This window comes from Macrosteles quadrilineatus, unplaced genomic scaffold (genome assembly GCF_028750875.1).
Source record: "Macrosteles quadrilineatus isolate MER2022 unplaced genomic scaffold, UCM_ALF_1.0 Scaffold_1__1_contigs__length_201487025, whole genome shotgun sequence".
Classification (NCBI taxonomy): domain Eukaryota; kingdom Metazoa; phylum Arthropoda; class Insecta; order Hemiptera; family Cicadellidae; genus Macrosteles; species Macrosteles quadrilineatus.
Window position 1 is genome coordinate 19,752,796 of NW_026542594.1, and position 23,907 is coordinate 19,776,702.

Genomic DNA, 23,907 nt, shown 5'->3' on the forward strand with positions numbered 1-23,907 from the left:
TGGATAATCTTCCCATTCCTGCAGGTATGGAGGACGGGGAGGGAGGAAGTAAGGAAGATGGGGAAGGAGCGACACCGACAACCAACAAGTCTCTGGCCGTGACACTGGGCAGCATAGAGAAGACAGAGCCTGAGGTGGCGAGTCCGGTGACCAGCCACAGAGACAACAAACCTAACAACACCAGCAGCGACGCAAGTCCTGACGACTCTCCCTCAGACATCATGCACAGGTAGGGCAAAGTAGGAATAATAATGAAAACGTACATAAAGAACTTTTTGCCAAAACAAATAAACTAACATAGAATGGGGAATATACTGACCTAAATATGCTGAAGCCAAAAGCCTGTGGATAGGTTAAGTTGCTGTCAGCAACTTAACAAACTTCTTGTGCATTAAAGGAATTAATATGAAAAATAAAATTAAGGATCCAAAGACAAATTTTTATGAAAATTTATCATCTAAAAACTTTGGAACTTGACGTGTAAATCAAATCCTCTATTGAGGGAAAATTGTGTATGACAGTAGTTATGGAAGGTATTGTCATGATTTACAGCAACAGCAAAATCTTTAAAAAAATTTCATGATAGCGTATAAACGGTGTTGCTACATCATAACCATTTCTCATATTGTAATAAAAAGACAGTCAGTAAAACTATTTTCACTAAAAACTACATGTCTAGTGTACTTTTGAAGAGAGAGTAACACAATGCTTGTGAGTAAATGCTCTTCTAGACAGTGTTCACCTTTAAAGTGTACCATGTATTTAAATCAGGCCCGCTGTTTTTATTTGATGCACTATGGACCTGAGAGATCATTGCGCTCCACACTTGTGGGGGAATTTTTCTCTTCCTTGCACCCCTGGACCCGTTTAATAAAGTGGCCCTGATTAAAATTATCCCTGTTTGCTCGCAGGGACCTCCAAGAGAATCGTAGAGCCGTTTGGACGAGGAGTAACTCCAAAGCTCACCTGTCTCCGACGACGGCGCAGAGCTTTGACATTGCCACGGCATCATGGCGGATGGAGAGCATCGTCCGAGATTCCGACGACGACAGTTGCGACGATGATGACGAATTCTTCGACTGCCAGGGTAAGTTTGGTATGCTTTTTCACAAATTGTCTATTGGCGTTTAATATTTTTTAAATAGCCTACTTTTTATATATTTTCTTAAACACTTTTATGTTTATGTCTTGTTTAGTACAATTCTGTCTGATTACTGATGAATATTTTTTATCCTTGGACTTGTCAGATAAATCTAACCCAAATATATTTGACTGTTGATACGTTTTTTAAACAATTGGCTATTGAAAAGTTTCCAAGTTGTACTTTTCACAACAACTCACATGGTACACAAAAGAATTATAAAATAATTTTGTACAGTTTTAATACCTACATTTTTATTTTGACTAAAAATTGTAATATCTGTACATTTTTGTAGTTTTAAAACTCACCTAACCCCTGTGTGTTTAGCTAGTAAGTAGTATTTTCAAGTAATTGCTACTAAATCATCTTGGATCCAGGGTAGTTTACCTGTTGATGAATGATAGTTTTGATCTTAAAATAGTAAAGACCTTTAGAATGTAAAATTTATACATTGTAGTTGGAAGTATTTATTGTATTTTATTTAGTCTGTTTCAACTTATTTTATGAAACTAACAGAAACTCACAAAACTATGTGACATGTTAGTACTTTAAGCATGGAGTGTGTATAAATGTTGTTCACTTACTATTTAATTTTGGTTGGTAATTGAATATTTGTTCTATTATTATGAATGATTTTTACTTGTCTTTACAAATTTATTTGAATACCTCAAAAGAGGATTTGTTTTTACTGTTCAAACCCCTTATTTTTTTGTACTGTTAACAAATTTTTAGATTCCTTCATTCACCTATCAGTAGCCTTTTTAAATTAACTCATAAAGCTTGTATAATGTTGTTTCATTTACAGAGTGTTAAAATGCCTATTCACTATTCAGTGTCTGTTTTTAATCGAAGAAGAAATGTTTTAAATTATACTTCAAGAACACCGTTCAGTGCATGCTGTGGTGTAGATACATAAGTCCAAAGACACATATCTTTTTCGTCTGATAATTCAGTTATGTACACAACATTTCAACCTTGCCAGTTGTCTAGTGCATTTTTATTTTATGATACTAGCCCAAATTTAAAAGTAACACAATGACAAGTAAGATTATTGAAACCAAGCTATGTTGTTAGTTATTTTAGAACAGGCACACATTTCAATTAGACACACAGCAAATGTTATTTTTTAGTAAATTCATTGTCAACAACCACTTATACCATATACCACTTATACGAATATGTTTGCCAATAAAACTGGCTCACTTGCTAAAATAGTCATCTATTTATTTATTGGCCCAAGTTTTTACTTAATTTATACTATGTTTAAACTTTTGGTAAAGCAATTTGTGCTGTTAATAAAATTTTACACCTTTTCAAATGTTCTTTAACCACACATTTTTCTGTTGTTAATTTTTGTTTTGTTCAGTAAAATAGAAAATTTGAGTTTTTGTATTATTTGTGTAAACATTTTTTTATTTCCAACCCAGTAATTTTTGTAGTTTTTTTCACAACTTATTATATCTATGTCGAGTTGTATATTATGAATAAAGAAATTCCTTAACTTCTATGGACTTTTTGTTTTGAATGTGAACAAATAAAATAAAATGTTTTGGCACAAAAAATTACATATATTACTCAAAGCAATCACTTGTGGCTTGTCGAATTATCGTATGTTTATCTACAAACGCATACACCTTTTAAAATACAACAACTAAAGCGTGTATACAAAACTATTTACCATTTATAAAATATGATAAGCTATGTGTCTTGGGCTGAGTTAAGATGGTTTGCTAGCTGCTCTCATCGATTCTTTTTTCCCAGGGTTTGTTATCCCTGCCATTAAGGGTACGTTCTCTATCTTTCTCTCTCACCCTTTGCTTGTAGGTAGGCCCCTAGAGAACCCTATATCTCCGTGGAGACTTGGAAAATGCCTGAATAAATGTACTGTTTCAGCCCTTTGCTTTGCTACCTTTTGTCTTTCTCAAGTACAAACCTGATAAGGTTTATTAATGTCCAGTATATATATTTTAGTTAGGGATGTGTTGATTCTCGATACCACTGATACTTGGACGTTGGTAAAAAACCTCCAAACGTAAACTTTGTGTTTGTATTTTTATTTTTATTGAGAATCGATTGTCAAAAGTCGATAACCTTTCCCGTCACGCCTGCGCGATCGGAAAATTACCACTACAGCCGCGATTGTTCAAAACGACAATGGCGTTTCGGTGACCACGGGAGATAATGATGACGTCTACACAGCTAAGGAGATGTTAATGATTTTGCCATAATCGCTGAAGATGATGATGATGTTCATAATTTGGCCACGATCACAGACTTTTTCACTTTTCTAATTTTTCTATTGCTACTCATCAAAGTATGCCTCTACTTATGTCTAGTTGATAATTTATAGAAATGAAGAATTAATGCTATAATTTTTTACTGATACAAGAGGTGCATGGAATAACAATGTTTGGTTAATCTTTAATGTTCTATGTTTAACTTTGAGACTTTGAGGTGATGATTCTAAAACATGAGTCAAATAAACGGTATCAGCAATCTGACACATACTTTCTCCCATTAGATTGTCAACAACCTTTATCATCAGTAAGAGATGAGAGTAACTGACTATGACATTTATTAGGTAAAATCAAAATCACAAATAAAAAGTGGCATTCACTTTTCAACAGAATTTTTTACAAGATTGGTGGGTTGCACTATTTTTTTACAATTCTAAGGACCATAGCAGACAAATATCAATCAGAATCGGTTGTTTTAAATCTATTTTTCCGGTTTTTTCATTGGGTTTTATGGTTAACACAAGTTACAATAACTTTTGAACCATAGTTCTTACAGATATAGGAGCTGCACTATGTTGTTAAGAATTATAACAACCATCACATACTAATTTCAATCAAAACAGGTTTTTTTTTAAATATGATTTTCTCTTATTTTATGGGTTTTTTTAGAGGGACCCAAAACCCAAACTTGAAAATTTTGACGAAAACAATACTTTCTTCATATAGGCTACTAGGTATAGGGGGAGAAAGTAAAAATGATCTTAATTTGCAATATGATTTTTCTTTAAATTAAATTTTCTTTAAATATTATGCTTGCTAACAACATCTTTCTTGCCATTAAGTGTGGATACCAATTTGAATTTTCAACCATTCCATGCAAACTAGATTTTCATAACCTATCAACAGGTCAACTTATTTTATTTCTGACGTCTGTTATTGCTTATTCTGGCTTGATTTCAAATCTCCATGGAATACATTCTGATAAATGTGTCAAAAACAATTGTCACGCCAAATTCAAAACCAACTACATAAATACTAAGAGAGATTTCCTTGTACTTTTCATTCCGATTTCCTTTAACAAGTTTTTACATTTTTGACACATTTTCAGTTCCCCACATAACTATATTCAATCCTTTAGTAGTAGCGTTGTTTGTATAGTGCATCTCTTTTATATCTAGGTGTTATAATCTTTATATTATGTTGATTTGCCCTATTTCTTTATTCATTGTTACACTTTTAAATCTTTAGTTAAATAATTCCTCATAAGATTGTTTAAGAAGTAAAAAAAAATTCAATTTAGTATTATAAACAAATTAATTTACAACAAATCATCTGACATTTAACAATACAGTATGAGTATAGTTTGATTCAACAATTCTAATAACAGTATTTCATATGTTATTAAAATATGCCATGCAGTTTTAGCGAATTTCCCTATAGGGAAAGTAGCTATTACCGTAGGTGTCATGGTAAGACCTAGGCCCGGGACCGATTTACTTTTTCATTTTGATGTCCCTAGAGGCCAAAAACACCATTCGTTCAAATTTATATATATGTATATATATATAGATTTATATATATATATGTGTCCGTGAACGCGATAACTTGAGTATTTTTTGTCCAATTTTGATGAAATTTGGTTTAAAGGTGTAAAGCAGGATAAACTTGAATGAGTTCGCGAACTAGCATGATCGGACTATGGGAACGGGGGTTTATGGGGGTTTTGTGGGGTAAAAATAGGGTTTTTCCATTGTTGACCTCAAAAAACAAAATTTCACAATTTCTTTCTAAATGATTTTTAGAGCTTAAAAAACAAATAATTTAGTATAATGAAGCGTTATTATCCGCCTAATGGTTACGGAGAAAATTCAAAAAAATTGTAATTTTAAAATTCCCATGTTATTTTTATGGAGAATAAGTCAACTGTTGTAGTTTGCTTGTTTATGAACATATTTTGATCAAATTTGGAAAATACATTAATTTCTTACTAAACTACAGTACGTATTAAAATTTTACAATAAAAAAACACGTTTTTACCCTCCCTGTTGCAGCAAACCTAAGTAGGTACTCGAAACTAATTCTATTTAAATAGGGAATAAATGTGATATTAAGGAGACATTTTAGTGTAAATCCAATCAGGCATATGGAAATTCGCTAAGTCTGCAGGTTTGCTGCGGCGGGGGTATTTTTATGTTTTTTTGTTGTTGTTGTTTACCGTAGGAAAAAAACAACCCATCAAAACTACAGTTAAGATCTTATGTTTTTTCCAGTAGACATTTCATTAAACCATTACTGTATTGGTATCTTAATAAGCATAAATGTATAGATGTTTTATTTTAATAAAAAGCCAAATAAGTCTCATTGCCTAACCTATTTATCATTTATTATTTTATTATTTTAAATGTCTTGTAATGGTACTTCTTGTAAAGGTATGAGTTAGTATTGATTGATTCTTATTGACCATTTTGAAGAACTGTGTCTTTGATACTTTAAAGTAAATTTGACTAATATGAATTAAATTATCAATGTTACTTGTACAAAATTCTTTATTGTTGACATTACAACTATGGATTGACTTAATACTGGGAAATAGTATATTTCACTACTAGTCACGAAAGTGACCCATTTCGGGGTGAGTCTTGAGGTCTTCGACTCGCAAGAAAAACACTATCGAGCCCCAAAATTGGACTTTCATGACGAGTATTGAACGATACTTTTTATCACAATGAAAAAACAAACACTTCATCAAACTTTAAAAAAATTATTGGATATTTTGTTAACCATTTATTTTTCTAATCCAAACACAATACTGCTGTACAATTCATTAATTTTAGTAAAAAATTCAGCTGATAGAAAAAGAAAATAAATCAATTTTCTGTTATGTATTTTAAATGGTGCTCGCACCTTTTGAGTTAACCGGGAACTTCAGTTGTAACTTTGTTGATGTCAGGCAAAGTATTGTTTGCGTGGCGAAAGTAATGTTTATGTCAGGAAAAGTCAGCTGATCACCCGTAGTCTGTGCCCATACTACTAGGTGGTTAAATTAGTTTTTTTGTGTATGGAAATTGAAGATTTTTGAAGATCTCCGCTGTATGAAAATGGGCTATTTTCGAATACAGAGTGATGAAAAAACAGAGTTACATGATGTAAAAGAAGACATTTTATGTACAATATTACTTACAAGTTATTATTTATCATCAAATATTGGATTACAATTTGTTTCTTTAAATATTATAATTTGTTTTTTTTTATTGGATTTATAAATCAATCCTACATACAGTTACAGTAGTATTGGAGAAAGAAATGACCAGTAACGATTGTTTTCTAAATATATCAAAAATTTAAGTTCGAATTCATCTTTGAGATCTCATTGATCATATTTTTGGATATGTAAAGTCCATTAAAATTGTTCAAACTCAGTTTTATTGGTCTGGAAATTACTTTAATGAGATAAAGCATAGTTAGATAGAAAGACACAAGTACACAACATAATACACAAAAATAAGTGCAATGCTTGTAATTGTTGTTTTTGTTTAGAAGACTCTGCCTCACTAGCGAAATGGAGTTCTCTAAATCTTCTCACGGAAGAAGATGACTCCATGTCTCCCTCTGTCATTGTTGAAAAACAAGGTGCGTATACATATATCTATTTCATCAATATTTAAACACTCTTAATAACTTACATTGAGTATTTAAAACATGAAGATATCAGTATGCTATACTGTCGTTTTAGTACTATCAGTTCATATTGTACTCAAAATTGAAATATTTAAGAACAATTTGTATTTAATTTCAATTGTAAAAAGAAAAATGTAATCGAAGGATAAAGATAAAATATCAAAAGTAAAATTAAAGAAAGTAATTTTAATATTTATTTTCTATTTAAATAACATCATGTTACGTTTAGTGACTGAATGAAATTTCATCACTAAGTGACTCTTTTCGACCGGAGTTCGCTGAGGTTGGTAAATGAGCGATGGTTGAAAAGACACTTTTAGCATGTGTGATGAACTATATTTTTTGTCATATTGCACCATTATTTGGACAAACTATGTTACAAAAATAATAGACAATAGACAATAGACAATTAATCTTTATTTACACATTCATTAAGAATAGTAGTAGCGTCAATTTACAATTTTATCTAAATGTGTGGTTGAGGTGTTGTTTAGTCAAAGACCTGTTGATGGTAATTTTTTTAAGGAATAGAAAGGTCGATTAATGAGCCATTGATGCAAAGCTGGTTTGAGGTCATCTTCTGACTTGCTTCTTAGATCTGGAGGTAGCCTGTTGTAGATTTTCATTCCTGCGTATGAAGGTTTCTTTTCAAACTGTGTCGTGCGATGTTGTGGAAGGTTGTACTGCATGGTGTTTCTCAGGTTGTGTTGGTGCATTTCGCCACACCTTGTAGGGTTATTTCTTACTGCAAATAACACAACTTCCTGGATGTAGAGTGCTACAAGGGTAAGTACTTTGAGTGACCTGAATGCTTCCCTGCAGCTGTCGAGTCTGTGGAGTCCTGCAGTTATTCTGACTGCCTTTTTTTGTTTTCTGAGAACTCTTTGCACGTTAGTGGCAGAGGTTCCACCCCATGCTACAAGTCCATATCTCATATGCGACTCGAAAAGTGCAAAGTATGCTACTTTTGTTGTCATGTCATCTGTTGCATTTTTTTATATGTTTAAGAGCATAGATGGTTGAACTTAATTTTTTACATATATTGTCGACATGAGGGGTCCAGGTTAAATTCTTGTCGAGTGTGATGCCCAAAAACTTAGCTTCATCTTCCACTTCTACATCTGGGAGTCGTGGCACTTCATGAGATTTACGGCCAAAAGCTATTTGAGTTGTTTTAGACGTGTTTACTGCGAGATCATTGTTATAGCAGTATTGGTAGGCCATACTGAGTGACACATAGGATTTTACTTCTAGATTTTCAGCTAGTGGTTCATAAAACACTAAGGTTGCGTCATCAGCATACATAAGAGTAAGGCAGGCGTCTCCTATTTGTTGCGGCAAATCGTTGGTAAAAAGAATAAACAGTACCGGACCCATAACTGACCCTTGGGGAACTCCTCGATTTATTGGTTGAAAATGTTATCTTGCTTTTCTTATTAGGCTGTTATCTCTGTGCCTTAGTTCTACAAACTGACTCTGTCTGTAAGGTAGCTTTGAAACCATTCTCTTACTATCCCTGATACCCCCAGGGAATCCAGCTTTTTAATGATTAGCTGGTGGTCAAGGCAGTCAAATGCCTTACTGAAATCAAGAAAGATTCCTGTTGTTAGATTTCCTTCAGCTAGGCTGTCAATCAGGGACTCAACCATCTGAATTATTGCTGTTGTTGTGGATTTCCCTTTTGTAAATCATGTTGCAGGTTGTTTAGTAGGTTGTGATTTGTGCAGTGGTCTAAAAGTCTTTTTAAAACAACTTTTTCGTATATTTTGGAGAAGGTGGAAACAAGGGAAATTGGTCTGTAGTTGCTTGCTTCTAATGTGCTACCTTTTTTAAATTCCGGGTATACTTTAGTTATTTTAAGTAGTGAAGGAAAGATGCCTTGTTTTAGGGACTTATTTATCAAATCAGCCAATGGTAGTGCTAGTTCATTGCAGCAATGCTTAAGTATTTTTGATGAGACTTCATCGATTCCAAACGAGTTTTTTGCTTTAAGTTTGTTTATAATCATTTTAACTTCCTTCTCGTCTGTGCTTTGAAAGGAGGAAAACGGTGGACCTGTTTGAGTTAAATGTGGAGTTTGAGCTGTGTTCTTTAGGTGTTTTTGTTTCTCTACTGTTTTTTCTCCTACCTGTGTAAAAAATGTATTCAAATGCTCTGCAACATGGGTCACATTACTTATGAGTTGGCCATCTACTTGCAGGGTTATTTCATTTAGGGATGTTTCGTTTTTGGACCACACTGTGTTTATTGTTTCCCAGATAGCTTTAGATTTATTTTCAGCTTTCATCAACTGGTCAGAGTTAACCTTTTTCCGCATCGTTTTCAAGTACAGTTTTCATAGTTCTTTTTATTTTCAATAGAAACCCTTCTGTCATCTGGATTTCCCGTCACCTCAAACTTTCTTAGAGCTTTAAGAAATTCGGCTTTGAGTCTCACTGCTTCTGGGTCCATAGAGAATTTTAGTTTACGTTTTCTTTGTGTTTTTATCTTCTTTTGGGGACAGGCTGCATCCATAGCTACTCTCACTATGTTACTAAAAGTTTTGAAAGCTTCTTCACCATTGTTTATTGATGTAACATTAAGCCAGTTTTCTTTACTGAGAAGATACTTGAGGTCTTGCAGGTTTTTATTTTTTAGGCAGCGTCCAATTTGGGCTGGATAACTTGAGTTGATGTGTGAGTTGAAGTTTACAGTACAGAGTTGAGCAGTGTGATCCGAAAGTCCTGCATTGATGACTTCTGGAGTGAGTTGGTTCCATTTTTGTACATATCCAGTCAATGGAGGTTTGTGTTAGATTTGTTATTCTTGTAGGTGGAAGCTGTAGTCTCTGAATGTTGTGCATAGCAAGAGTTTCATTTTTTTTGTTTCCTCAATTAGTTCTGTAAAGGTGGTTAATGATTCCTCAAGGTCTCCGTTTGGCGGTCTGTAGGTTCCCAGTACAAACAGATTTGAGTTCTTGAATTTTATTTTTATAAGAGCTGCTTCAAATAACAGTTCTTTACAGTACTTGGAAACATCTATGGCTACTGTGCTGCTCTCAAGGCTTTCTATTACAAGAATGCACACACCTCCCTTTCTGTGTTCTATTCTACTATAGTAAGCCTTGAGGCAGAATCCAGTAGCTATGACGGTGCTACTTATTGTGTCAGGTTTCAGTCAGTGTTCTGTCAGAATTACTATGTCAGGTTTGGTATCTTCTAAAAGGTGCTGTAGTCTATTTATTTTATTTGAGACTTCCTGTGTATTTTGGTGCAGCAGGATGAGTATGGAGTTTACATCCTGACTCGATTGTCTAAAAAACAGTCAGGTTGCGTTTCTCTTGTCTCTGCTGATTTTTGCAGTTTTCTTAAAGTAAAATCAGGCTGCGTTGGAATAATCTGAGAAGGTGAGGAAAAAACAAAGTTATTATCCTGTGAAGTCAAAGTCAACTTTATTGTCACAAAACGTTTTTTTTTTTTAAATGCTCTGGCACAGCCAGACAAAACAGGTGACATTGTCAAACTATAATAAAATAAACTAGCTTATATTGGTAAAAATAAATACATAGTAGGTAACAAAACAAACAATTCACATTGATTTGTCTTCGAGAAACTGATCAATACGATAATAATTCTTTTCCAACAAAAATTCAAAAATTCTTTAAAAGATACTAATCCTATTATAGATTTGTAGTACCCAGGCAAATTGTTAAAAAATCTTTACCCATATAAGAAGGTGTCCTTTCCACAAGATTTAATCTGTGTATAGGATATTGAAAATCTGTATGAAATCTATTGTTATAGGCCTAATTGTGCCGATTATTTTCACTGTGGAGTTTTTCAAAATTTGATTTCACATACAATAAACATTTAAGAATATACAAATTAGGGACGGTTAGAATCTTTGGTTCTTTAAAAAGTTGTTTGCAAGAATGTTTTACGGGTTTAAAAGTCATAATTCTAAGTATTCTTTTTTGAAGTTTAAAAAGTTGATACGAATCAGATGTGATGCCCCAAAGGTCTATTCCATACTGTAAAATTGACGAAAATAAAGCGTGATAAATCATTAGTCTAGTGTTAAAATCAACAACATTTCTTAAGACCAACACATACTGAATTTAACTTTTTAGAGGTGTTATGAATGTGATTCTTCCAATTCAATAAACTATCTACATCAATTCCTAAAAATTTAGCTATGTTGCTAAGATATATTTTTTCATTATCAAAATAAACAAAGCCTTCAAGATCGTCCCTACACTGTGCAGTTTGAAATTTTACTATTTGTGTTTTAATGTGGTTCATTTTTAAACCGTTTACTTTAAACCATTTTGATAGATCTTGAAGAGCTTGATTCAAGGCTAAACTTAGTTCATGACTGTCTTTTGATTTAATGATGGCTGTCGTATCGTCAGCATATAACAAAAAACTAGGTTTAACATTCTTAGGTAGATCATTTATGTACATCAAAAACAATAACGGTCCTAATATAGAGCCCTGAGGCACCCCCATAACAATCTTTTCCCATTCAGAAGCATACTTAATGTTTTCTTTAATAATAGCTGTTCTTTGAAAGCAATCATTTAGATATGATTTCAACCACAAAATAACTGATTCTGAGAATCTATAGGAGGATAATTTATCAAGAAGAATTTGATGGTGTACACTATCAAAGGCTTTGGATAGATCACAGAACACGCCAATAGTGCTCTGTGACCCATCCAAGCTCTGTGTTATTGAATTTACAAAATGAGCCACAGTGGAAGTGGTACTTCGATTTTTCGTAAAACCAAACTGTTCTAATAATCTAAATCTAATAAGTTATTAGATTCCAGAAAATAGGACATTTGATTGAATGCAATTTTTTCAAATATCTTTGAAAAAGAAGGCAGGACAGAAACAGGTCAGTAGTTATCTGAATTACTCTTAGAACATTTTTTAAAATAATGGCTTCACCTCTGCATACTTCAAATCATTAGGGAAAGTGCTATTGGAAAGTCTGATTGATGATTATGGACAATGGCTCAGCAACAAACTTAATTATTTTTTTTTATCATAGTAGTTGAAATCCCATCCCAACCAGCCGTTTTTTATCGCTTAGTGACTTGACTATTTTGATAACTTGCTGAGGTGTAACTAAACTAAAGTTAAAAATTGGAATATCAGGCCTATGTGTGATTGATTTTTTTACTAGTTCCATTGCCTTACTCTTGGAAAAATTTACCCCTAAATCCTTCCCTACCTCAATAAATTTAGAATTAAAGTGACTTGCAATAACTGTGCCATCTGAGACTTTATACTTTATACTTTCTTATGAAATGGCGACCATACAATGTAGGTATTTTAAGCCAAGTATGAATGGAGATGAGTGTAGGATGAGTGGCGCGATCTTGTAGTCTTGTTAGTGACTAAGGCCGACATTCCTTAGACACAGCTGTTAATTAATAGCCCAAACAGCTAATGGCAACTAAGGGACCTACAGTTTATAGTGGAATCCAAACCACATTTTTTCCTTGGTATATACGAATTGGTCTAATTATCAGGATAGTACTGCGGATAGTCGTAGTACTCACTAGTGCGGACGTTAATCCACACCAGGGAGTATTCCATCCACAGTGCATGCCTATAAATATCCACAATCCGTGACCTCCAAGTAGCTGGATTACAGGACGACGCCACCCTAACTTGCTATCAATAACTAAATCAGGAAAAGAATTATTGATTGGCTTGTAACCAAGTTCGGCTTTAACCACAACCCATGCTGCTTCAGTCTTATTACTAGCCTTATTTATATAACTACAATTATACATTTTCTTTGCTAGGTTACAAACAGATTTAAAAACTTTTTTGTACATTTTTACATAGCCAATTAAGTTAACATCAGTAGAACTCTTTGCTAAGTTGCTTAACATTCTTTTCTTTTGGCTAGAAATTTGAATACCTTGTGTTACCCATTTTTTATTTACTATTTTCTTTTTAATTTTAACATGTTTGAAAGGGAAAGATTCCTCAAAAATTCTTTGAAAAGAACCAAAAAAATTATTACTGTTTAGAAAAAGGTCGTTATTTTTTGTAGTATTCCAATTCATTTTGCTGATAGAGTTTATAAAGTTATTAATATTTCTTTCAGAAAAAATTCTTTGCTTAAAAGAAGTGTGTAATTTTTGTCTATCCTCATCATTTCCCTGTAAAGAAATAAAAAGAGACCTGTGGTCAGAAAGACCAGTTTCAATATTCATACAGATTTTTGTATCAATTGGCTTAATTTTGAATGTTATGATATTATCTATGCATGAAATTTTGTTCGGCGTAATTCTTGTTGGTGATTCTATATTTATACCTAAACCAAAAATATCTAACAAATTCAAAAAATCCAATCTCTGTTGTGGAAAAGTACATGTATCTAAAATGTCAACATTAAAGTCACCTACAATATAAACATCCTTAGAACCTAGCTCTTTCTGCAGTAAAATAAAAATAAACACATTTTCTAATTTATTTAAACTAGGTGGCGTTCGCAGAGCCATCCACAAAATTGAGCGGAGCTGCAGTAAAAACAGTCGTTTTTAATGCATGCGTTGCGGGTCTAAGGCTACGGCCACACGTGCGATTTTTTTCACGCAGTAAAATGTAGCTTATTCTCACGCCGGTTGAAGTCCAGGAGCGGCAAAATGCAGTGGGAACCCGCAGTTGATTGGCGAATTCACGTAATTATGTTATATATCTTCCTCATGGCCGGAATAGTAACCATGTTTCTGACTAGTGAACAAGAAATATGAATGGTATATTGATTTCGATACGAAAACAATACTAAAATTATTTTATTTTGTTAACCATTCATTTAATTATTTTCATTTAGTATAAAAAAATGACTATAATATATTAATTTCGATACGAAAACAACACTAAAATTATTTTATTTTGACATTTAGTATAAAAAATAAATATAATATAAATATTTTTATGGCAAGATTTTCATCAGATCTTTGAATAATCTACTACATAAATGCCTTTCCTTTTAGTAACAAATTATTAAGTGGTCCAGTAACGTCGACCTAAGTTTAAGATAAAACGTGTAGTTCTACTGTGTAATTGGCTAGACCCAAAAATATTTTACGCTATCCTGGACAAAATTAGATAAATTTATATTTATTTTAACTTGCTAGGAAGACTTGATCAAAGCTGCGTGTTGCTCCCGCCCGTGTGGCCAGGGACAGAGCGTGAAAACAAGCTTCAAAAATGCACCCCAGTCCATTCTTCTGCGGGCCCGCGGCGGTCGATTTTGAAGACGCGCCGAATCTGCGTGAAAACATACTCCGTGTGACATACCTCATTACATTAAGTGCTGCCCATATTTCTCGCGTTTTTTCATGCTGCGTTCTTGCGTGAAAAAACGCCCGTGTGGCCGTAGCCTAAGTAGCATTTTTACTCTTTTGGGAGTAAAAATCGTTTTTAGCCTCTATGGAGTAAAACTCAGCTGTTTTAAATTTGTTGTAAATTTTGATTGCAAATGATTGCATATATCGAAAATATGTATCGATTCGTGCTTCGTAATCATTTTAACGTACGGTCTACAGTCTCTTCCCATAGAATTTTAGCATTGCAGATACATTAATCCATTCCCACACTCAACACTGCTCACCTTTACTTCTTCTTTCACCACCCCCTTCGTTGTGGACCTGTTTTCCTCTCTTCCCATAGCATTTTAGGATTGCAAATACATGAATGTAATTGCCAAAGACAGTTCCACACTCTGCACTGTTAGCCTTACTACTTCCTTCACCATTTCCTACGTCATAGACCTGTTTCCTTCCCTTTTCATAGCATTTAAGTATTACAGATACATTTATACTGCCCAAACGGTTCCCGCACTCTGCACAGCCAACCTTTACTACTTCCTTTACCTCTTCCTACGTCGTGGGGCCTGTTTCCTTCCCTTCTCATAGCATTTTAGGATTGAAGATACATTAATCTAACTGCCACAGACGGTTCTCACACTATGCTCACATTGACTATTTCCTTCACCACTTCCTACGTCTCGGACCTATTTTCCTTCCCTCCAATAGCATTTTAGGATTGCAGATCCTTTAATCTAATCGTCATAAAAAGTACCCACAATCCGGACTGCTCTTCTTTACTACTTCCTTCACCACTTCCTACGTCACAGAACTGTTTCCCTCCCTTCCCATAGCATCATAGGATTGCAAATACCCTTATCTAATGGTCATAAACATATCCCATACCCCGAACAGCTCGCCTTTACTACTTCCTTCACCACTTCCTACGTCGTGGACCTGTTTCCTTCCCTTCCATTAGGATTTTATTATTGCAGATACCTTAATCTAGTCGTCATAAACAGTTCCCACACTCCGGACAGCTCGCCTTGACTACTTCCTTCACCACTTCCTACGTCGTGGGCCTGATTTCCTCCCTTCCTATAGAATTTTAGGAATGCAGATACCTTAATCTAATCGTCATAAACAGTTCCCACACTCCAGACTGCTCACCTTTACTACTTCCTTCACCACTTCCTACGTCACGGACCTCAAGCTAGTGTCCTCATTTGATTATATTTATGATCCATACTGTTTCTGTTCTAATATCTGTGTAATAATTCTATCAGCTTTTTCTTTATCTACTGCATTCAAAAGTCAACAGCCGGTCATATGTCTTTGTTTATGTGTCAAATACTGCTTCCATAAGGATTACATTGGAACTTTGAGACCCAGTGGGGCGGATTCCTGAGAGACTTTTTTAATGCCATATAGATGTTGGCACTCACCGATATGGTCTTTATCACCATGCAAAATTTGAAAACGATCGATTCATCCGTCTAGGAGGAGTTTGCGTATTACGAAATGCATAAGAGTCGACGTATAAGAGCTTCGCTCGCTCCGCTCAAAAAATTCTAAAATTTGAAATACATGGAATTCTATAAATGGAAATAATAATTGCATTGAAACAAACTATCTCAATACAGCACATTTCAAAAACTAACTCATCACTGAATATACAAAGATCCTTTCTTTTAAAGAAATTCAAATTTATTTTATTAATATACATGAGCCTCCATGAGCTGTATTTTCTCTACAAAAATGAGCAGCAACTGTGTAATTTTCTATACCGTTTAAAATATTAATTTGATCTTTTTTAAGCCAATGTTCATTTAAGCTAAGCACAGATATATTAGACTCAAGCAAAAGTAGGCTCAATTCATTTTTTTTATCTGTAATTCCTCCTTGTATATTCAAGTGCATTAACCATGCATATTTTTTACTTAACCTAGCCTCCTCACAGATAGGCCATACAAAAGATTTCTTTTTGGGTTTTCTGCTATTATTATTTAAAAAAGAATCATGATTTGAATTACACATTACGCAAAAGTTTTTAAAATTTCGTAATTCTTTAAAATTAAAAAAAAATTAAAATCTGCATTGATGCAGCCTTCCTTTTTACTAAACATCTATAATGCTTCTTCATATGTTCTGAATAAAATCCTATATTTTTTACAAAGAAATCATTCTAATCCTCGTTTGTAATTGGCTTAGCATTTAGGGGTGGAAATTTATTTTTATTTTTAGTCTCTTTCTAGTCTTTAGTCTCTTTTTAGTCTCTTAAGCTTTTACTGTTTGTGACAGTTTTTGTGGCGGGGTTTGGCTGGTTCCCTCTGTTGATACTTGTTCCGTTGAGGTCTCAGATGACAGTTTTTTTTAGGGATGGTCAAGTCTCGAAATTTCGGGAAATTTTCGGGAAATTTTAAATCTCGTTACACGAGACGAGATTTTTTTTTGACCGAGATTTTTATCGAGACAAGAATATATATAAAAAAAAAAAAAAAAAAAAAATTAAAAACGCCTGCAGAAAGTCAATGCAATGTGCAATACAGGAGCGTGTTGTAGTTGCGTTTCCTTTGCGAAGGCGTTCTTATTTAATTAATTCTTTAAATGTAAATATTATTTTAATTATTTTAATAATATTACTTTAATAACATTTGAGAAGTTTTGTTAAGTGTAAGCAGTGTGAGGAATGTTTTATTACTATAAAAAGTCAAAACAAGTAACTATTTTATAAAAATTACAATCTTACAATTTACAATTTATTTTATGATTTATTTTATTTTAGGATAAGTTTAACTCTATCCTAACTGATATCACTATGTTTCCTAATCGTAGGCATTTTTAATAAGTTAGGCGTGATTAATAAAAAAATGTTATGCTGATGTTTTTTAATAAAAGATTGTAAATATTCTTGCCTATTATCATTATTTTTGTATTTAAACAGTCATCTAACAATGTTACAAAATCAGGTAAAAATTTTGAACGTGCATTTCCCGTTGTGTATGAGAAGGGAAATCCCGTCTCGATCTCGTCTCGAAATTTTATGAGAAATAAAAAATCTCGTCTCGTCTCGTCTCGAACTAAAAATCCAATCTCGTCCATCCCTAGTTTTTTTGTAGGAGTTTGTCTGACTCCAGGTTGTAGTCTCTGTTGGCAGTTTTTTAGTAGGAGTTTGTCTGACTCTCCCGGTTGTAGTCTCGGTTGGCAGTATTTTAGTAGGAGTTTGTCTGACTCTCCCGGTTGTAGTCTCGGTTGGCAGTATTTTAGTAGGAGTTTGTCTGACTCTCCCTGTTGTAGTCTCTGTTGGCAGTTTTTTAGTAGGAGTTTGTCTGACTCTCCCGGTTGTAGTCTCGGTTGGCAGTATTTTAGTAGGACATTGTCTGACTCTCCCTGTCGTAGTCTCTGTTGGCAGTTTTTTAGTAGGAGTTTGTCTGACTCTCCCGGTTGTTGCTTCAGTTTGCAGTTTTTTCGTTGGAGTTTGTCTGGCTCTCCACGTTGTGTTTTTGAAGGTTTTGCTGGTTCTTTCTCGGCAGTTTTTTCAAAATGAGCTGTTTGTCGGATTTATAAGGTATGTAACCTATTTATTATATTAAAAATGTTACCTTAGACCTGCAACGCATACATTAAAAACGGCAATTTTTGCTGCAGTATGATAAAATAATTTTTTTAAAGTGAGTGTCACAACCTTTCTTACATGTAACCTCCTAAATACTAAATATAAACTCAACAATACATTTTTGCTAATTTTCCTATAGAGAAAACTGCAAGCTGCAGGGAAAGACCTAGACCGGTACAGATTTACTATTTCATTTTAATGTCTCCAGTGATATATATATATATAACTCGAGTAATTTTGGGCTGATTTTGATGAAATTTGGTATTGATTGATTGATTCTGTTGGGGCGAACCTTGTCTAGTTGCACGTCAGCCACTGATGGGCTTTTTGCGCTCCCCACATGGTACATCAGATTCCGTCAAACCCGAGTTGATTAATGAACTTCAGCATCCTATCTATGAGCTCCTCCTGAGTAAGGTGTCTGCCCCTTGTCATTGCTCCAAGAGTACTGTCCCTTACCTCGTTCAGATCTGTACAGTCGTAGAGTAGGTGATTTGCAGTCTCCTCTGACTGCCCACATTTTCTACACACAGTGTCTCCATTGTGTTTCCTCAAGCGATGCAGGTGCAATTTCAGGAAGCCATGGCCAGTGACCATTCCTGTGATCTGTCCGAGTTGCCTCTTGTCTAAACGTTAAGCATTGGAGGCGACCGTCTGGGAAGGGAAGAAGAGAGTGAGCTTATTTACCCTATGGTGCTGAAGCCTAAACTTTTTTATCCTGTGTTCCTCCTGAGCCCATGACATGACTGAGTGACATGCATGGCCACGAGATATTCCACAGAAAGGCTGTGGTCCCACGAAGTCTGAGGCTGATATGACATTTGCTAGCCTGTCAGCCACCTCGTTCCCTTCTATCTCTGAGTGCCCTGGAACCCAACAGAGTGTGTTACCTTGTTGCGCCTGCCCAGGTTACTGCCGAGAGGCAGTCCCAGACCACCTTGGAATTGAATTCGTAGGAGTCAAGCGCTTTGAGCGCAGGCTGTATGGAAAAATTGGAAATGTTGGTATAAATTTGAAGAGCTGGATAAACTTGATAGACTTGAGTTTTCAAATCATTAAAATTGGGTTATGGGGTTTTGTAATTTTCAAAAATTGTTCTTTCAACTTTTTCCCTTTAAAACATTGAAATTGCATGTTTTTATTGAAACCATTGTATGGCACTTTAAAATAAAAAACAGTTTTGTAGATTAAAGTATTTTTGTACAATTGAAGGTTACTGCGGAAAAAAACTACTTTTAAAATTCCTATATTATTCCTAATGAGAAAATGAAAGCTGTTGTAGTTTGCTTTTTAATGGATATATTTTGTTCAAATTTGGCAAATTTATGTATTTCATCCTATACATTTCATCGAAACCAATTTACCTACTCCGTAGCAGCAAACCTAGTTACTTGTCAAATCCAATTTTATTTAAATAGGGAAAAAATATGACTTGTCAATGGAAATATCTGAGTTAAAATCCAATCAGAAAAGTTGAAATTTGCTTAGTCTGCAGGTTTGCTGTGGAGGGTTAGCAAAAATTGTTGTATACATAAAGCAATAACTATAAACTAAAGTCACAAATCATAGTCCTTAAGATATTCACACACACACGTTCACTCTCCGCCACATCTAGGCCTAGCACATGCCACCCTGCCAAGCCACAGTCATCTGATCGAGAAAGTTAACTTTCAGAGCCGCCGTTACTTCAGAACTGGAATCTCGGCACCCGATGGTGTAGGGTAGGGAGTTCCAAAGGCAACATGATGTGTGTTACTGTAAATCTATATAATTAATTTTCCAACATGAAATTAGTCAGTTGAACCAATGAATACAAACTCTTTAAGAAGCGAAATGCTTAATAGAGAATATTCAGACTGGAATTTCGTCACCGAAATGAGCTTCGCGCGAACGCTGCTAGGATCGCTTCTCACGGCGGCCGTGCTACTCTATCTATCCATCTCTCTCTCTCTCTCTCTCTCTATGCCGATTCTTTGTCTCACTACCTCTCACTCAGTCAGCTGACTTGGCCGATGGCCGCGCGCTTGCGATAGTTTACCTAGCGACCGCCACGGGAACTATCCGAAATTCAAATATTTTCAGACTGAATTTTTATCAAAGGCATTGGGCTACTCAAAAGGTTATATACTCATTGGTTGAAACTCCTCTGCCATTTATTAACCGATTTTTACCATTCTGTTTCATTGAAAAGAGTGTGTCGCGTAGATGTGCAAACTGATCTTAAATTTTCAAAAAATTCCCTTGGACTCTGCCCTAGCGGCTTTTAAAGTTCCCATGTTATCCTTATGAAGAACATATTTGTTTACATTATGGTCAGCTGGATACTTTAATTACTGTTGATATTAAGTTGCAATTCAAGGAAATGCCTGATACAACATTAAATTTTAATGACATGGTTGGAATTAAATATTTACTATTTGAATTTGGGTTTGTGTTCATATTACAATGGAAAAAGCGAGAAAGCCTGGACAATGTGTTATATTTCACCAAATAAGAAAACTGAATCGACAAAGTACTGTATTTCTTGAACAATCATTGAAAGAACCTATTTGCAAACTATGGAAACATAGAAAGAACACCACCAAGTCTAGAAATAGAGATAATGTTTTTTTATAGAATTTATTATCGTTATTAGCCTATATAATGAAGAACACCTACGAGATGAAGATACCTACAAACGATAAATGAGGATGTTGGCCGAAGTGCTACCATTTTTAGTTGGAAACATGGACTTAAAAGTTTGTGATCATTGCAGAGGAAAGCCCTCTAAGGCTAAAAAAAAACTGGTACATCAAGGACATGTTAAACAACAAGGATCATGTTCTGGATTAACGTTTCCATAAAAGTTAAGTGATTTTAGAAAAATATGACTACATCCAAGAAACCTTTACATCACTTTCATTGAAGAATTCAATTATTATCCACAGTTAAGGGATACAAAAATCCACCTGAACAACATGAGGCCTTTTAACTTACCATTCTCAGGTAAATATAATTGACGTTTTTCAGCAACTAACCAAAAGAAGAAAATAGACGATTACCGATGTTGCCGAGACTGCAAGACATGTTTATGGGTAGCGGGATAAGATTACCGATATCGCCGAGACTACAAGACATGTTCACGGGTGTTTCCGTGGTAGCGGGAGACGATTGACGATGTTGTCGAAACTGCAAGACATGAGTTTTGGCCATGGTGGCGGGCGACAATAACTGAAGTCGTGGTCAGATTTGAGGGGTTCTACTTTACTTTACGTTCTTATGTCAATGCCCTTTCTTTTATTTTGGTTAACAATTGGGGGCATGCTTATCATACGATTGCCGTATAGGAAGTTCACATACATTAAACATACACGAAAGTGTATACATGAAACTTTGCTCATTCAGAAAAACTTGTTGCACATTGCATCACAGAAAATGACTGCCAGTAAACTAAAAATTCTAAGAACTACATCCTTGTTAGCTTTTCAAGATTAATCATGATAGTGATCAATCCTAGGAACATGATGAATAAAATTATGATTTCCTATATTGAACAGTTCACGATGACAGCATATTCTGTGGAACGTACCTTAAGCGAGCTGCTAGTGAGAGAGGTCGTAGTGTAGATATCAGCTGTCCAGGAAGTCCGACGCTTCACTCGACCAATCATCAGAGCTCGTGTACCACCACTGTGCTGCTACTGGTGCTGCACGCTGGCAGTGTGCTCGGTAAACTAACCTAACCTTATTTCTCTGCTGTGAAAATGTGATCATTGAATATACAGGGTGAATAAAAAGTCAAGACCCTCCCTTTTAATAATTTTCCCATTAAATATACAGAGATATCCTTTTGGTGGTCGAGCAATCTTAGCAGGAAGTTTCATTTTATGATTTTGAAATTTTTGAGTGTCCCCCCAAAAGAGGGGATTTGGGGGGTAACTCAAATATTTTAAATGTAAACCCCCTTCAAGTGATGCCTCATTTTGAAGTGTTTACAAAAACTTAAAGAATGATGAAAATTAGAGGTCGCTATCTCTTCTGTATCCAAAATGGTAAAATTGGTTCGTAATGGTAATATTGGCTACCATTTTGGATAGAGAAGAGATAGCAAACTCTGGTTTTCACCATTCTTTAAGATTTTGTAAACACTTCAAAATGAGGTGTCACTTGATGGGGTTTACATTGAAACATTTTTAGTTGCCCCCCAATCCCCCCTTTTGGGGGGACACTTAAAAATTTTAAATGTAAACCCCCATTTTTTGATACATTTTGATTACACGACCACCAAAAGGATATCTCTGTATATTTACTTGGAAGAATATTAGAGGGGGGGGGGTCTTGACTTTTTATTCACCCTGTATATTTTTTATAATATACTCCTTATGTTCTATGGGATCAATTAAATGACCGTTTGAATAAAAATATTTGTAATCCAAAAAATCGTAGCAGTATATTAAATACTGTAAGATTTTCAAAGAATTGTGATTCCTTATTTTAGAAACCAAAAAGTGTAAGTTCTGGAAATATTCATGTAACTATTAGTAGTAATAATCTCAATTCCCTAGGTGTATGTTGTAAAAGTTTCTAAACTGTTTTAAGAGGTTCGATCTGTTTAATTTGTTCAACAAGTTACCACTGATCCTTAAAATTCTTTCTGAATTACTCTTTCAAAAGAGTAGGCCTAATGATAGTTGTTTGCAACAATCCTTGCTATTCAGTGATAAAAATTGCATGCCATTGTGAAGCACTTATCAATTTACTTTTGACATGCCTATTGAGTCTGTGTGCGTAATGGCTCAATTAATGATTTGATTTCATTCATGCACACTTCTTATTGTACCTATTGATGATACTTAAAGTTATTCAATGATATTCCTCTTAAAATAAATTAAACTTGAATTATTAGGTAATGCACTTCATAAATATGTTTTGAATTTTAATATTTGCAGTTTTAAAATGAATTTCCTGCCCCCAGATGCTAACGTTGACCTGACTGCCAAGAAGAGTGATATAACCACATTCCGAGGGGCGTTTGAGTGTGTTATCCGCTCCCACTACCCCACACTAGTAGGACACATTCATATCAAGCTGGTTTCTTGTCCGTCCATTTGCACTGATAGTCTCAGTGTTTTGTCCAGGTAAGCACAACGTTTAAAATTTGTTTTAAATAATCGCAGCAAAATATTTTTTACATTATACTGCAGTGAAAATAGCTGTTTTTAATACATGTATGGTATAATTATCACAAATTTTTTCATTAAAAAAAGTTTAAAAGGGAGGCAAATTTAAATTTTAACGCTAATGGGATTCATTAACGTCAGATCTAGATGTGTGTCTTTTTTAACTTTTATTTTTTTCTTAAAAAATTCATGGTAATTAATAAATGTATTATCATTGTTTTGTTAATGAAATTCATTTTTTTAAATGTTTTATCATCGTGTTACATTGTGTATTTCACTACAACAAATACCCCTTATTGATATTAGACTTACTGATCTAACAAATAAAAAACTACGGAATTACATTAAATTGAATGAGAATTTTTACTTTATTGACAGGTTAATCCCTGTTGCATCCTACAAATTATTTGAGCCAACTCATAAAATCTAACAACTAATATATATATATATATATTTATTTATTGGTTTTGTGAACCAGTTACCCTAAGAAATGGTGCTGTGTGACAAAAAAATTTACTAAACGTGTCTCTTTTACCCTTGCAACGTTGAACAAGTTACTAGAATTTAATCAAAACTTGTTCCAGACAAGAAGCACCAGCATCTACACTCTCTCGGCCATGCCTACCAAAATGTAAAGATGTAACTGAAATTTCCTTCTAAAATGCTCAAATTATGAAGTAATTAGGGCCTATATTCATCCAAGTCATCTATATAAATAAAATTAGAGTTTTGTCTGTACATTGCTCAGAATTATATATTTTTAGG

The 23,907-nt window shown here is 34.3% G+C and overlaps 1 protein-coding gene across 10 annotated transcripts in view; it reads left to right on the forward strand.

Annotated features, from left to right (window-relative positions):
• Nucleotides 1-23,907, forward strand: part of LOC129004706 (protein retinal degeneration B) — a 265,785-nt gene that overhangs the window by 170,676 nt on the left and 71,202 nt on the right. For 7 of the 10 annotated variants that reach the window (XM_054433336.1, XM_054433276.1, XM_054433310.1 and 4 more), the window contains exons 9-14: nucleotides 25-229; nucleotides 912-1,087; nucleotides 2,903-2,926; nucleotides 6,916-7,008; nucleotides 21,521-21,691; nucleotides 22,938-23,100. In XM_054433336.1, the coding sequence (XP_054289311.1) occupies nucleotides 25-229; nucleotides 912-1,087; nucleotides 2,903-2,926; nucleotides 6,916-7,008; nucleotides 21,521-21,691; nucleotides 22,938-23,100 (832 nt within the window). The remainder of the gene's footprint in view (nucleotides 1-24; nucleotides 230-911; nucleotides 1,088-2,902; nucleotides 2,927-6,915; nucleotides 7,009-21,520; nucleotides 21,692-22,937; nucleotides 23,101-23,907) is intronic. The other 3 variants (XM_054433293.1, XM_054433320.1, XM_054433327.1) reach the window with 3 other exon arrangements.